The 16,163-nt window shown below is 40.0% G+C and overlaps 1 protein-coding gene and 1 long non-coding RNA gene across 7 annotated transcripts in view; one reads left to right on the top strand and one right to left on the bottom strand.

Moving 5' to 3' along the window:
• STK38 (serine/threonine kinase 38) overlaps positions 1-16,163 on the top strand; it is a 42,253-nt gene that overhangs the window by 12,561 nt on the left and 13,529 nt on the right. For 4 of the 6 annotated variants that reach the window (XM_025418586.3, XM_025418584.3, XM_025418585.3 and 1 more), the window contains 5 exons: positions 5,573-5,624; positions 6,520-6,642; positions 8,599-8,682; positions 12,814-12,937; positions 15,262-15,416. In XM_025418586.3, the coding sequence (XP_025274371.1) occupies positions 5,573-5,624; positions 6,520-6,642; positions 8,599-8,682; positions 12,814-12,937; positions 15,262-15,416 (538 nt within the window). Of the gene's footprint in view, positions 1-1,849; positions 2,137-3,018; positions 3,160-5,572; positions 5,625-6,519; positions 6,643-8,598; positions 8,683-12,813; positions 12,938-15,261; positions 15,417-16,163 lie in introns of those variants that run through there. The other 2 variants (XM_035698075.2, XM_049092067.1) reach the window with 2 other exon arrangements.
• On the bottom strand, positions 9,286-12,364 carry LOC118350484 (uncharacterized). Its single transcript, XR_004804366.2, has 3 exons — positions 11,218-12,364; positions 10,634-10,740; positions 9,286-10,343 (listed from the first exon to the last, which is right to left on the bottom strand). It is a non-coding gene; the product is annotated as an uncharacterized LOC118350484 (long non-coding RNA).

The following is a 16,163-nucleotide window of genomic DNA, read 5'->3' as shown; positions in this document are numbered from 1 at the left end:
CTTATTAAATATTCTGTGTTGTTTCTGTTTTTCATAAATACTGTTTTGGTGGATTAATTAAGGCCACAAAAACCCAATTTAAAAAAAATTTTTTTTTTAATTTTTATTTATTTACTTATGATAGTCACAGAGAGAGAGAGAGGCAGAGACACAGGCAGAGGGAGAAGCAGGCTCCATGCACCGGGAGCCTGACGTGGGATTCGATCCCGGGTCTCCAGGATCGCGCCCTGGGCCAAAGGCAGGCGCCAAACTGCTGCGCCACCCAGGGATCCCAAAAACCCAATTTAATAGGAAGTAATGGTATGCTTCCCTCACCTTCCGCCCCTAAATCAAATAAGAACTTTTCTACATTTTACCCTTTGAGAACCAGCACTGTCTGCTACTCCTTTTAGATATTCATTCTTACCCAGGTTTTCCTGTGTATTTGGTCTGATCTGATACGGAGTTGCAATATGTGATTATTTAGTGAGCAACTGTCAGTTTTTTGGGGGTTTTTGGTTTTTTAAGATTTTATTTATTTATTTGAGAGGGAAGGAGCAGGGGGAAAGGCAGAGGGAGAGGGAGAAGCAGACTTCCTGAGCAGGGAGCCTGAAGTGGGCCTCCATCCCAGGACTCTGGGATCATGACCTGAGCTGAAGGTGGACACTTAATAGACTGAGCCACCTAGGTGCCTACAAGTGTCAGTTTTATCTAAGTCCTAGGGATGAGTAAGTCTTGACCTTTGAATGTTGTTCACTGATTAGATGTATCAGTCAAACCAAAGTAATTTGTTGAGTTGTATGTATGTATGTATGTATGTATTTATTTATTTATTTTGAGCACACACCAGGGAGGGGCAGAGAAAGAGGGATAGCAGACTCAGTGCTGAGCATGGAGCTGACCTGGGGCTCGATCTCAGGGCCTTGAGGTCATGGCCTGAGCCAAAACCAAGAGTCATACACTTAACCTACTGTACCACCCCAGCACCCCAATTTGTTGAGATTTTTAAAAAATCTGTGTAATATTTATTTTTAGGGTATTTCTTGAGAATATTTTCAATTTTAATCATAGAAATAACAACTAGTGCTTATTTCTATACTATTTTTACTGGATTTTCAAATGTCTCATCAACAGAAATTAGAAATATTGTCTGGTCAACTCTCATAGAATGGACTAGCCCTTTTCTCCTATCCCTGGAACCTCTGAATCAAGATGTGCTGTGAGGTGAACTGAAATCTTAGCAGAGGGAGCTAATTACACATAGTCATGAATGTGTCTGCACATCATTACATACTCTGATTTTCTTTTTCTCACCATTTGGAAACATAAATTTTATAAAGTTGGTGTGTACAAAGCACTATTAGTGGAAAAGAAGGATTCAGATATGGGCCATCCCTTCAAAAGAACTTACTGTCTCATGAGAGGTGGGCTCACATGCAAGTAAATGGAGTTCATGGAAGGCCATGATGGAGTTAGGTTGAGTGTGGCCTGTAAGTGTGAAAGTGGCCAATCTCTTTCCCGGGGTTCTGCTCTGGATCATTGCAGTTGAGTGCAAGAGTGACTTCACCAAAGCTTGGAGTGTTAGCTAAACTGGCTCTTCAATCAGAGACATACCAGTGGAGGGGCCTGCTTTTCTTTTTTGTTATGAACACTTTTAAACACACACATAGAAAGATTAATACAATGAACCCCTGTATATTCATCCCTCAGATTCAGTAATTATCAAGATTTTGCTAAATTTGTTTCATCTGTTCCATTTTATTTTTTCTTGCTGTGTGTTTTAAAGCAAATTTCAAACATTTATGATTTCTTTTTTTAAAATTATTTATTTATTTATTTATTTATTTATTTATTTATTTATTTGGGACAGAGAGCGAGAGAGAGAGAGAGGCAGAGATACAGGCAGAGGAAGAAGCAGGCTCCACGCAGGGAGCCCGACGCGGGACTCGATCCCAGTCTCCAGGATCACACCCCAGGCCAAAGGCAGCGCCAAACTGCTGAGCCACCGGGGCTGCCCAAGCATTTATGATTTCAATCCTATGTATTTCAGTGTACATCTCTAAAAATAGGCCATTTACTTGTGTCATTGCAGTGCCACCATGAATCTAACAAAGTTAACAGTAATTTCTTCATGTCATCTCATAGAGGATGTCACTAGTAAGCCTCATTTTAGGTTATGCTTGCCATTTTGGGGGTCTTTAAGGTCTTCATTGGCTTGGGCCCAATAAATTATTACCATGGAGAATTCTGCATGATAGGCTTTTTCTGGATACTTTTTCTAATGAAAGAATCTGATTGTGTTCAAGGAGTTGATTCTAATAACTTTACCCTCAGGTAGGTATTCTACAGAACCCATTTAATTACTCTTGCAAGTATACTCAAGCTACGGAAAACTTCTTAGTTTGAATTAAGATTTAAATATAGTCAGAAGCAACTGTCTCTGGGTCATACTTTGTATGATAGCATATTGGACTTCCCACTCTGGTATGGTCATTCAAAAAAAAAATATAGTCAGAAAGTATGATGGTGTTTGATATTCAAGGCACAAAAAGAGCTGACCATGGTGGAGTTATAGTTCTTGCCATGATGTTTTCTTTCTTTCTTTTTTTCTTTCTTTCTTCTTTTTTCTTTCTTTTCTTTCTTTCTCCTTTCTCCCTTCTCCCTTTCTCCCTTTCTCCCTTTCTCCCTTTCCTCCCTTTCCATCCTTTCTCCATTTCTCCCTTTCTCCCTTTCTCCCTTTTCTCCCCTTTTCTCCCTTTCTCCTTCCCCTTTCTCCCTTTCCCTCCTTTCTCCCTTTCTCCCTTTCTCCCTTTCTCCCTTCTCCCTTTCTCCCTTTCTCCCTTTCTCCCTTTTCACCATCTCCCTTTCTCCCATTTTTCCTTCTCCCTTCCTCCCTTTCTCCCTTTCTCCCTTTCTCCCTTTCTCCCTTTCTCCCTTTCTCCCTTTCTCCCTTCCTTCCTTCCTTCCTTCCTTCCTTCCTTCCTTCCTTCCTTCCTTCCTTCCTTCTTTCTTTCTTGATTTTATTTATTTATTTGACAGAGCACAAGCAGAGGGAGTGACAGAGGGAGAGGGAGAAGGAGACTCCTTACTGGGCTGGGAGCTCGATGCAGGGCTCAATCTCAGGACTCTGGGATCATGACCTGAGCCGAAGGCAGACACTTAACTGACTGAGCCTCCCAGGTGCCCCTCTTTGATTATTTTTACTTCAACTAATTAACTTATACTCCTGAAAGTACCAGCAGTATAGCCTTATCCTTTTAACACACATGCAGACAAAGATGTGTATCATAAAATATTGTGGGAACTCAGAGAAGTGAAGTAGGCAGACTGGGAACCATGTAGGGTTTTTTTGTTTTTTGTTTTTTAAAGATTTTATTTATTTATTCATGAGAGACACACACACAGAGAGAGAGAAGACAGAGACATAGGCAGAGGGAGAAGCAGGCTCCAAGCAGGGAGCCTGAGCCACCCAGGGATCCCCATGATCCTGTGGATTTGTAATATGATTTCTAACACAATACAAATTTTAATTACTATTATTGCAATAATTATATATTGACCAAAATTAATTCCATTACCTTCACATGGTCCTTTCTCTGTGTTTCCTGTCTTGGTTGGTGGCATCATTATCCCCCCGCCCATGAGAAAGTCTAAGATTTTTCCTTTGACTCCTACTACCAGTTAGTCATCTTTGTAGTAACCCCCTTTACTTCATTCTGGGTTTCCAGCTCTTGGTCCAGATCTTGACTCTGAAGAATCATTAGGAGAGCTTTCAATTTGCCTTAGTCTTTGTTTGTTGCTTTCCCAGCCAATCCATCAGCTCCTTACTGCTGGCTGTCATTTTAAAACAGAAATCTCATCACATCACTCCTTTACACACCAACCCCTGGCTCGGTCTGTAGCCCTTAGTTGTCTACAGACCGAGCCAGCCCTCTTAGTGTGACATTTGAAGTGCTGTGTGCCTCTGCCACATTAGACTACATGCTGTTGCTTCATGTATTTCCTACTTTCTTTTCTTTTTTTTTTTTTTTTTTTTAAGATTTATTTATGTATTTGAGAGAGTAACAATGTGCATGCCCACAGATTGTGGGGAGGGAGAGGGAGAGCAAGTCTTAAGCAGACTCTGTGCCTAGCTGGAGCCTGACTTGGCCTGATCCAATGACCTTGAGGTCACAACCCCAGCTGAAAACCAAGAGTCGGGCGCTCAACTGGCTGCGGCACCCCAGCACCCTATATTTCCTACTTACATTCTTCCCTGCTCTGTCCACATTGCCTGTTATCTGGAATGCTGATAAGGGATAGAGATCCCAGTCAATATGCTTTCGTTTATTATGCTAAATAAATACAGGTGGAATCAGTTATAAGGAAGTTTTTCTTGTGTCTTTGAGTTTTATCAAGTCAGTATGAGACTATAGATCAAAAATATTCATGGATGGGGATTCCTGGGTGGCTCAGCAGTTTAGCACCTGCCTTTGGCCCAGGGCGTGATCCTGGAGACCCCGGATTGAGTCCCACGTTGGGCTCCCTGCATGGAGCCTGCTTCTCCCTCTGCCTGTGTCTCTGCCCCCCCCCCCCCGCCCCCCCCTCTGTCTCTCATGAATAAATAAATAAAATCTTTAAAAAAAATATTCGTGGGGCAGCCCCGGTGGTTCAGCAGTTTAGCGCCGCCTGCAGCCCAGGGCGTGATCCTGGAGACCCTGGATCGAGTCACGCTTCGGGCTCCCTGCATGGAGCCTGCTTTTCCCTCTGCCTGTGTCTCTGCCTCTCATTCTCTCTCTGTGTTTCTATGAATAAATAAATAAAATCTTTAAAAAAATATTCGTGGATGCAGTTTTTAAAGTTTAATACTCTACGGATTTAGAGCCTTAAATTTTAACAGTGGTGCCAGTTGCCTGTTTTAATCATTCCTGCCCCCCCCTCCCCCCTTGAATCTCTAAATTCTGCCTTTACTATTGTTTATCACTCTTTGCTTGTGTACGGAGGGGGAGGAAGATGTAAAAATAAAGGAAGTAGATTTCAGTCAGGGACAGAGAGACATCCTGATAGAAGAGGTTATCAAACACCAGCTGTTTGTGGTTTGCTAAGGAGGAAATACTTTTAAAAAAGAGAGAGAACTTTTCATATTGAAATAGGATTCTTTGTTGCATTAATGTCTTATATAGTCTTTTTCAAAATGTAGAACTAACAAAGGGTGGGGATCTTTTTAGTTGTCTTAGTAACTGTAATTTTTTTTTTTTAAAGATTGATTTATTTTTGAGAGAGAGGGTGTGTATGCATAAGTAGAGAGGGCAGGGGGGAGTTGGGGGTGGCTGGGGCAGAGGGGCAGGGGAGAGGGAGACAGAGAATCTTTATAAACAGATTCCTTGCTGAGGGTGGAGCCTGATGTGGGGCTCTGTCTCACAACTCTGAGATCATGACCTGAGCTGAAACCAAGAGTTGGTAACCCAACAGACTTCACCACCCAGGCAGCCCTGTAATTGTTTTAATGAGGCATTTTGAGATTTACCTGTTTATATCATTAAAAAGATACTATGTTTATATAGACTTTTCAGAAAAGTATTCAGTTATTTCAAATATCTTTATTTATTTTTAGACAAAAGAAGTTAGAAAAAGTGATGGAAGAAGAAGGCCTAAAAGATGAAGAGGTAATTCATATTGGGAAATTTTTCCTTGAACCCAGCATGGCAGATCTTGCCCAGCAAGTTGTTAGCCTTGGAGCATAGGGAAAGGGTCTTGGCTTAGTAACAGAAGAACTTATGAGAGCTGGTGTACTTCTGGATTTAGGTATTTATGCAAAGGGAGAAATTAATTACTAAGTACCAGGGAGAAGAATATTTATCTAGGCACAATTATAGTAAATTAACTAGATTTAGAATTCTAAGAAAGAGATGAGATCACATTAAAATTTAAAAAAGCAAATTATAGCATATTTACAGAAATCATGGGAAAGTCTTTAAGAAGTAGTGCCAATTTCTGAAATCATTATCAAGGCAAAATATCAAATCAGCTCTTCCCCCAATGCCTACAGATGCAGTAGGAAAAAATACAGTTAAACTGTGCAAAGAACTGAAATGAGAGTGGAAATGCTTTCAAAAATAGGAATGAAAAGAAAAATAGGAATGAATCATAGAATCCAGGAAAACCCAAAAAACCCCAACAAACCCAGAAGGAAATTTAAAAAAGCTCATACCCTTTTATTTTATATGCAGAAATTAAAGGAAAACATTGATTGTTTATTCTTCCTTCATTAGAAAAGTTCAAATAGTTGATTGCCAAAGTTGGTAGAGTCCTCAGAGGAGGCAGGCACCCATCTGTTCTCTATGGTTTGGTTATTGTGTCCAAATGCTGGGGAGGGGAGATTTGACCTCTTAAGGGTTCTTCTGTTCCTCTTAAGAACCCTTCTTAAGGGTTCTTCACGTGTGAGAAGGTTGTGCTTAGTCTGTGTGGCCCTGCTTTCCAATCACAAATAAGACTGTTAAGGAGTTGCAGTGTTTTAGTTCCTCCCCTTCCCACCTCTCTTTCCCTTTATTTAAACATTAGAAACGACTGAGGAGATCCGCGCATGCTCGGAAGGAAACAGAGTTTCTTCGTTTGAAGAGAACAAGACTTGGATTGGAAGATTTTGAGTCCTTAAAAGTGATAGGCAGAGGAGCATTTGGTGAGGTAAAAAAAAACACAGCTACTTATCAGATATAAAAACACCACAGAACTTTGAAGCTGCTGACATATTCATGATTCATGATTGTTAATAGAACTGAAATATGGGGTAGATAGGTCAGGCATGCCAGCCCCACATTTTAACTGCTCTCTCTGTCCTTTCTTTCTTTCTCCCTCCCCTGTCCCAGATCTCTGATTATTCTTCTGTTTTGCCAGAGATGATGTTGATGTTCTAAGTATTGATCTAGAGGGAGAGTTGAAAGGTAGAAGGAAATCAATATTTATTATTTACTGAGTGCTTCTCTCCTACAAGAACTCATTTTATGGATGATGAAATTAAGACTCAAGGGGGATATATAATGTTCTGTTGTCACATGGCCATTGAGCAGCAGCCCCAGAAGTTGGGCCCAGGAATTCCTGAATTTTTCTTAAAGTTTTTTTTTTTTTCTTTTTTAAGATTTTATTTATTTATTCATGTGAGACACACACAGAGAGAGGCAGAGACACAGGCAGAGGCTCCCCACGGGGAGCCCGATATGGGACTTGATTCCAGGACCCTGGGATCACAGCCTGAGCCAGAGGCAGATACTCAACCACTGAGCCACTCAGGCATCCCTTTCTTAAAGTTTTTAATCACCCAGTGCTCATGATGACAAAGTGCTCTCCTTAATCCCCATTACCTATTTCACCCATCCTCCTGCTCACCTCCCCTATGGTAACCATCAGTTTATTCTCTGTAGTTGAGAGTCTGTTTCTTGGTTTGTCTCTCTCTTTTTCCTCCTTGACCCATTCTTTTTGTATCTTAAAGGAGTTCCTGATCTTACATAAGCTCTTGCTTTTCCCAGCATCACACTGCCTCTCTAAGAGCAAACTAACAGCATATCTGTACCCTTCATTTCTTCCCCCAGATTGCTATTGCTCTGAAAATAGTTCCAGGAGACAGAATTTATAGAAATAGGTTATGCAGATAGTGGTAGAGAGCTGAAAGCATCTGCAGCTTTGTCCTACCTGGTCTCGTAGATGCATCCTGCTAGGTCATAAGGGCAGTCTGGTGGGGAGGGTTTGAATGAGCCCATGTGAGGTCATCATTGTTAATGGTAAACACCCAAAGTGGACTACTTACTGATGCAATAGTTTCATTAACTTTGTATAAAAGGAGTAGCATATTATTAAAAACCCATACCTAGGGGAAATGTGAGTACCTACTGAGAAGCACAAGTCAAAAAATTAAATTGATCCCTCAGTGTTCAGAATCCCTGTTGGCTCCTGGGGAGAGGGAAAGGTACGGTACTCCCTCTGGAAGGACTGTTTAGTGAGGAAGGGACATCAGACTCAGGAAAAACAGGAAGAAAGGTACAGGGGGGAGAAAGCATACATATCTTATGAGGGTAGGGGGAGGATGTGTGGGGACTTGCCAAGAGATTTGTCTTTGGGTTGATAGACCATTAGTTTTCTTTTCATCATAAAATTATCTGTTCTTTCTAAAAACATTGGAAGATAAAGAAAAAGGAAAACTGCATAAAACTCCATTTCCCTAATTATACCTTTTAGGTTTTTTCCTTCTTGATGTTTTTTCTACCCATAAGCTTTTGCTGTTGTTTTAAACATTGTTGTAATTGATTCCTTAGGTTTTCTGAGCTGACTGGATGGATATGTGGCATGGGTATAATGAATCCTTAAATTTGAAAGTGAGGGTTTTAAATTAGATGGATTTATTCAACGAAGGAGTGAAACCTGTTCAGATGTGGAGATGTTTGAGAATGTTTTCAGGGCTGACTTCATGATATTAATAAATATATCCATTCTGGAACATTAAAAAAGCGCTTTTTTCTGCTTTGTTATTGCTGGTTGCTTGTATTAATAGTGTAATACTTTTTCAGTTTAAATTATTTCTTAAAACACATGAAAGCGTTAGCATGGCATTGTGAACTTTTGACTTGACATTTCTTTTATAACTTTTAGGTGCGGCTTGTTCAGAAGAAAGATACAGGGCATGTGTATGCAATGAAAATACTCCGTAAAGCAGATATGCTTGAAAAAGAGCAGGTAAACCACAATTGTAGGAGTGATTTTAGTCAGCTGATAAATTTTGTGTCATGTAAAACTGTTCTTTTTGTTTATTTGAAATGTATTTTATTACAGTTTTCTTTAGCACTGATTCATGTATGAATGTACATATAATTACTTTTCTTTCCCCAACGAAGAAGCAGTTACATTAGTACAACTAATGCCTTATGTTGTATGGTCTTTTAAACGTTGTAAACCTATTAGAAGCATCTGCTGTTCGTGTCTCCCATTTGATCACAAGCTGTGGTTGTCATGAGGAGCCTGTTTTTGAGGTCACCCTTGCTGTGGTACCGTGTTCCTACTGAATGCTGAGAGAAATTGTATATATATACCTTGGAACTGAGACTTAGGAATTAGCAATCTAAAATGTGTCTTAATACGCTTCATTCTGTACACTCGAACCAAAGTTGGGTCTTCTGACCCACTCATTATTACCCAAGAGAGGAGACCCGCTCATTATTACCCAAGAGAGGAGACCAGTCTTCATTCTGAGTGAATTTGAAAAAACCTAATGCAAACGGCAGAGCAGTGCAAATTCTCCTTTAAGGAGTAAGAACGCTTTCTAAAACCTAAACCTACTTTGCATTTAGATTTAAAAGATGCAGAAATACTTTATGCAAAATAAAATGTTAAATATTGGACAGTATGTTAAAAACAAAAATGCAGCCTTTCTGTAAATCTAATATCATCAGCAGTTTGCTTAAGAATAGATTGTAGTGGGTGATGCCTGCATAGGTCCTGTAAAGGATCAGATGCCCTAGGAGAGAACAGAGAGACTGTGGCAAGGAGAGCTCTGGGTATAGAGTGTAAGAGCAGGAATGGAGACCAGCCCCACGCCCAATCCCTTTCTGCCTCATGAAAGGAGGCATAATCACTAAGGCTTCTCTGCCCTTCTTTTAAGTGCCAGTCACCATTTGGAGTTTTTATTTTCTCTTTAATTTTCATGTATTATCCATAAGCTTAGACTCATGGTTATTTTTTTTTTTTATTTATTTTTATTTTTTTTATGATAGTCACAGAGAGAGAGAGAGAGAGAGAGAGAGAGAGGCAGAGACACAGGCAGAGGGAGAAGCAGGCCCCATGCACCGGGAGCCTGACGTGGGATTCGATCCTGGGTCTCCAGGATCGCGCCGTGGGCCAAAGGCAGATGCTAAACCGCTGCGCCACCCAGGGATCCCGACTCATGGGAATTTTGATTGAGAGTATCAAATACTCTGGCAGTGAACCTTCAGACACCATAGCTTATGCTAATACCAACCTCATTCAGAATGCTCAAGAGCCCTGTTTGTGTATTATCTAAAAATTAGTGTGCACTATGGGTATAGGCACTGAAAGAGTTTCAGTCTTGGAAAGGGAAAAGTACAACGGTATGGATTAGTCACTATACTTTGTATTTCACAAGTAAGCTTTATTTTTACAAGACCTATTTCCTGTAGTTTTAACCAACGCTCGAAATGTTTCTTTATCAAAGAGTGTTCAGAATCAAATTGTAAAAAGAAGTGTGCATGATGACTTTCACTTATTGATCCTTCATAGTTCGTGCCAGTTGCCCAGCATAGTCACAGATGGTGATCCAAACATATGGTGTAAAATATTTTTTCAAGTTGTACTTTCTTCAAAAATCATTTTCGAAAGTTTTCCTACATGAGAGTAGAGGGACTTTGTGAAAATTAGGGTTTTTATTTTTATTTTTTATTTTTTAAAGATTTTATTTATTCATAGAGATGCAGAGAGAGAGAGAGAGAGAGAGAGAGAGGCAGAGACACAGGCAGAGGGAGAAGCAGGCTCCATGCAGAGAGCCTGACGTGGGACTCGATCCAAGGTCTCCAGGATCATGCCCTGGGCTGCAGGCGGCACTAAACCGCTGCGCCACCAGGGCTGCCCAAAATTAGGGTTTTTAAACAGTGCATTAACTGAATTGTTAGCTCACCTTGCTGCTGGACTCTGCTCCCTGGGTTGAGTCTCAGTGTGGTCTAGTTAAAGTTTCTGGCTGTAGACATGGCCTGGATCAGCCATCTTGAAGAAGCATAGTTTGTGCTAGGGTGTGAGGGGAGGTAGACCAACCAGTGCAAATCCATTACTTTTGGGTAGGGCTGACAAAATTTAGATTCAGAGCCTAACTTTTTGTTAGGTAGAGTACCTTATCCATAGGAAAAGTTTTTTGTTTGCTTTTACTAAACTGAATAGGAATTAAAGCTACTCGCTGAGAGTTCAGGTTGTTATTCTCATCCTTAGGATAGAAATTTTGCTATCTGGAAAATTTTAAAGGATAAGAGACCAGCACTTAGTTTTTTCATGTGTCTCTTACATTGCAAAAGGAAAACCTCCAGTTGTGATGCCAGTATAGTATTAGGATGGAACAAAAGATAGACTTATCTCTGCTCTTTTCTTTTAGTGTTTAGGATAGCAACTAGCATGTAACTGTCCACTCCATTAAATATTTATGGAACAAGGAAAAGGAATCTCTGATGTGAATTGCACCTCTGGTTCTTCCCTCCCTGATCCTATATTTACCTGACTCCACTACTATCTGGATCTTGAGGTTCCTAGCTGCTGTTTCAGCCCCAGGAAAGAAGGGCAAGATGTGCACAGGTTGCCTATAGCTTTCCGCTTGACAAACAGTGAATGTTTCACTCACTTCCAAGGTGAGTGATGAGTGGGAGTGGTTGTGCCTTGCTTTTTCTTTGACTCCCTACACCAAGTAGAAGCTCTTCTCTGGAGCCAGGAGAGCAGAGGCAGGTGGAGGTTGACTTGCGCAGTCTTCACATCTGCTAATGCCAGGGGCATATCCCCAGCTGCAGTTGAGCAAGTGACATTTGTGTTTTCCACAAGCTTTGCTTCTGTAGGAAAGCCGAGGAAAAGCATCTGCTCCTACACAGCTTCTTTGTGATTTCCTAGCACTGTTCCTTACCACCCTTCTTCCATTTCCCCACCCTTGTACCCTAAATAGAGATGTACAAAAGGAAAGTTTTCTGCCACCTTGAAGCTTTTTAAAAAGTTCCCAAACAATATTAGTAGAGCCTTGAAACCGAAATCTGTAAACTCAAGTGCTCTGAGGCCCGCGGGAAGAATGGGGCAGGTTCCATGTAAGATGGGAGAGAGGAATGAGAGCTGTGTCTTACTGGAGGAGCAAGTGCCTGGCTTTGCTAAAGACATTCCAATAAAACAAGCATATAGAACACTGTATCAAACAAAACAACAGCCATGGGCTGAGTTTGCCACAGAAGTGCCAGTTTGTGAGCTATGGTAAATCTTCACCTCCTAACATGGAGTAGAACTCAAGCCCTTCAACATATGTTAAGAATAAAATCTCTACTCAAGAATTGGACTGGGTCTTAATAAACATAGATCTGATTGAACTCAGTTTTACATTTTGTGACACATAAGAGGAGAGGGAGTGGGATTTGATAACACACAACAGTGTTTTGATTACTATTACATATTTAAAGTAGATAAGGTAAATTTGATAATGAAGCATTGTTTTAATGAAGTAATTCTGCTGGTTCTCCCAAACCTTTGGTGACTTGGTCTCCTTAGCTAGGTAAGTTTAGTAAGAGCAGAAAACTGGCAATAGAAATTTGAATCAGTAACTTTTCTTAGGTATCCTTATATTACAATTCAGTAAGAACTGAGCACTTAACTCTGTGAATAGCAGTGAACTGAATGCTGTGGAATAGTATTCTAGAATTGTCAACTAGGGCATTGTCATTGCTGATCTCATCGCAGACCCGAGCCAGGACTTAGTTATTTAGAGAGTCTCATCTCGGGGCCTTATTTTTGTCATAAAAGATTATTGGAACAAAAAGCTGTGCAAAGAATGGTAGTTTTAATTAATCAGAGGTTCAATTTATAGCACTGTGAAAGTTGCCGTTTGCATTATAGCCATTCATTGTGTTATTTTTTTAAGCCTTTCATCACTCAGGTGTTCATGACTGAATACCTTCAAGTCAAATGTTGTCTGTTTTGAGTTCATACGTTTGCCTGAGCAGAAATTAGTTCTTTTGCATCATCACAATTTAATACTCAAACAGTATTTAAATTGTTTAAACAAATATACAGTCGAATAAAGCAGAGCAAGGCTTGTCATTAATCAAATGCGTATACCTCCAGGTTGGCCACATTCGTGCGGAGCGTGACATTCTAGTGGAGGCAGACAGTTTGTGGGTTGTGAAAATGTTCTATAGTTTTCAGGATAAGCTAAACCTCTACCTAATCATGGAGTTCCTGCCTGGAGGTAATTACTTGACGATGAAAGGTCATTTTTCCTTTTTGTTCTGTGGTTTCTCTCTCACGTCAATTAACCCTCCTTTCTACTTTTAATCGTGCTCACAAAGTTGCTTTCTATATCTTTTTTAGGTCTGTAAAGGAGGTCAGTAACCTGTCTTGTGCTGGGGTGCCTTCCTACAATTCTTAGTGCCATAAAAGTAACCTCATTCATTCTCATGATTTCAGATGGACATTTCTTTCTTTTCTTTTTCTTTTTCAATATAGGAATACAATAGGGACTCTGCTTGCTCTCCTGTCAATGGGAATCATGTATAATCAGTACCCAAGTGACCAAATTGAAGCTATTACTTTTTTTGCTTCAACTTTTTTGTTCTTTTTCTGTAACTTCTATTAATGAATGAATCTCTCATTACATTATATTAGTAGTCAGAATCAATTTCTCATATTTGAGATTTCAAGTTTTATATAACCCAGCATGTGTATCTCCTAAGACTGCTCCAAAGTAAACTCATAACAGAACATACCATCTATTCTGGGGAAGACAGTCTGTTTGCCAGTGAGCTGATGAGCTGTGAGCAAACTCTGGTGGCCAAAAAAGAAAACTTTTTTTCTCTTTGGTTCTATAGCAAAGCAAAATGCAACTGTAGTATAATATTTTGATCCTGTGAGAACCTTTAATTAGATCTAGGGTCATCAATTTTTAATGAACAATTAAAGAAAGTTAGGAGTCTATGTAGTAGAATGAGGAAAAACTTTTGAACATTTAGAAGCCAGTTCTTAAATAGGAATAAAACCCAGCTCAGCCACCAGCCCCTTGACACATGTCTCCTCAAGCTTTTAAGTACACCATCTTCCATAGCTTCTCATGTCTCCTGGACCCTGCCCTTTGCACTTGGTGAAGCTGGCCTGCAGAGCCATAGACCATCTGACTTGAGCTCTCTGATCATCTGGGCAAACTTGCACAGGTGAGGCCATTGGCTATTCTCCTGGGCCACAGCACTAAGGTCACATAGCTACCCTAAAGCTAGCCTGAGTGCACCATGTCTCTGTTGTGCCTCCAGATTGAATAGGTAGCTGCCAGGAGTGATTAGGGTATCCTGGTTTTCAAGTCTTGGGTCAAAAAAGAGAGCATTTTAATAAATGGTTTAATTTTTTGCCTGAGCATAAAATATCCACTCTTCCAAGAACACATGAAATTCCCCCAAAGTTATAAATGAAATTCACAAAGTGGCATGATGCTGTATTAAAATCAGAGGTTTCTTTCTCTTTTCCTTTTTTCTGACCATAAATGGCTTTATATGGAATCTAAACTGAATCTTTCCTGTTTCTCTTAGCTTTAAACTACTTATACATATTTTTTCTTTGCTTTGCTTTTTGTCTAACCATTGAGTTAGGATCAGAATCTTTTTTTTTTTCCATTTTATGTTGCTGATATTAAGCAGAGATAATTAAATTTTGACTTTGCAGAAAACTAGGGAGTTTACCTTTTACCTGATAGAATACTGATACTGTGTCATAAAAGTTGCATAAAGCCTATCGGTGTATATTTAACTACCTATAATAAAACTCTGGAGAAGAAACTCCACTGATCTCGGGAGGTGTTCACTTTGCACTTTGGGGAGGCAGCCATTACATATCTCAGTACATAGCATTTTCAGTTCCTTTTTACCTTTTGTTGACTTAAACTCTGCTACCTAAATCACACCTTTTTATGTTCAAGTGTTTTGTAAGTAGAGACTGGAGACCTTGTTTTCAGCTTTCTCATATATTTAGTTTTTGTTTGGCATTTCGACCTCTCTCTATAATAGTGGCAGTACTGCCTGTGTGGAAATGCCATTTGGTTCTGGGTTATAGAGAAGTTGGCAGGCAAAATGAAAAGTAAAGTAATTTTTTCCCACTCCAAAAATTTACTGTAAGCAAATTGTGTGTGTGTGTGTGTGTGTGAGCGTGTATGTGTGTCTGTGTGTGTGTGTGTGTGAGAGAGAGAGAGAGAAAGGGATTTCCTTTTTCTCTCTAAATTACAATGTAAATCAATGCTCAGTGGTCAGCATCAGGTTAGGTTAAAAACATTTTTCTCTCCGTGGCTGTGAATTTTACTTTTAAGTCTAAGTCTTAGAGACTGTTTACCATTTCCACCCATATTGGCAGTGTGGGGTCAGTTTCTGGAACACAAAAGAGGCTTGTTTATTACTGCCTTATGTAGGCTGATAGGGAAGACCAATCTGGAAACTGGCGCTTACTTATGTATTGTGTGTGTGTGTGTGTGTGTGTGTATGTGTGTGTGTGTGTGTGTGTGTGTGTGTGTGGTGTCTTATATCTTCTTGTTTGCAGGGGACATGATGACCCTATTAATGAAAAAAGATACCCTGACAGAAGAGGAGACTCAGTTTTATATAGCAGAAACAGTATTAGCCATAGACTCTATTCACCAACTTGGATTCATCCACAGAGACATCAAGCCAGACAACCTTCTCCTGGACAGCAAGGTACTGTGGTAGGGGAGAAGCGTGCCTGATGTGTGTTTCCTCATCTGAGGAGTCTCTGCTTTCACAACTGTACCATTTATAATCACAGTAAGGAAGCTGGGCACTGCCTTTTGGGGTGGGGGTGGGTGGGCAGTAAGCTTGCTGTTACTTCCTTTCTCTGAAATACGTATGATTTTATAATTTGATTGAATATTCTTTTTAAAAGTAAAGGACATTTTCAAAAATGATTAAGAGGAAAATTGACTTAGAAGCTTATTTTATGATAAAGCCAAAGATAGTCATCTTTTCCTAGCATATAATTAACTATTCAAATGCATCACCTATTGGGAACCCCTCTGTTGGCAAACCTTATTAGTTGAGGAACCAGCTAGGAACCAGGAAGTAAGACAAACAAAAACAACAAAAGTCTCTCCCAAAGTTCAGGTTCCAGATCTTTTGTCCTCTGTGTAAAGAAGAGTCCTGCTTAACCTCTGTACTGCTCTGTTTGTAATGTTCTTCAGACATGCAAATGAGTTCAGTCGCTTAGTTCTTAAACTCATAGCAAATGAGAAGAGAATCGCTGTGCTGCTAGATTGCTGGCTGCTCCTTGGCACGTCTTCCCCACTGTCCAGAACTCACGTATTTATAAAGTGGATATATTGTTCCATAGAAGCTCCAAAATCTTTTCCAGCTGTAAAATTTTAGGATGTTTTGTTCTATTACACAGTTGTCTGGACTGAACTTTTAAGTAGAACAGTGAATGTGATT

This window comes from Canis lupus, chromosome 12 (genome assembly GCF_003254725.2).
Source record: "Canis lupus dingo isolate Sandy chromosome 12, ASM325472v2, whole genome shotgun sequence".
Taxonomy (NCBI): Eukaryota; Metazoa; Chordata; class Mammalia; order Carnivora; family Canidae; genus Canis; species Canis lupus.
Note: the sequence above shows the minus strand (reverse complement) of the source record. Positions and strands in the feature narration are given on the sequence as shown.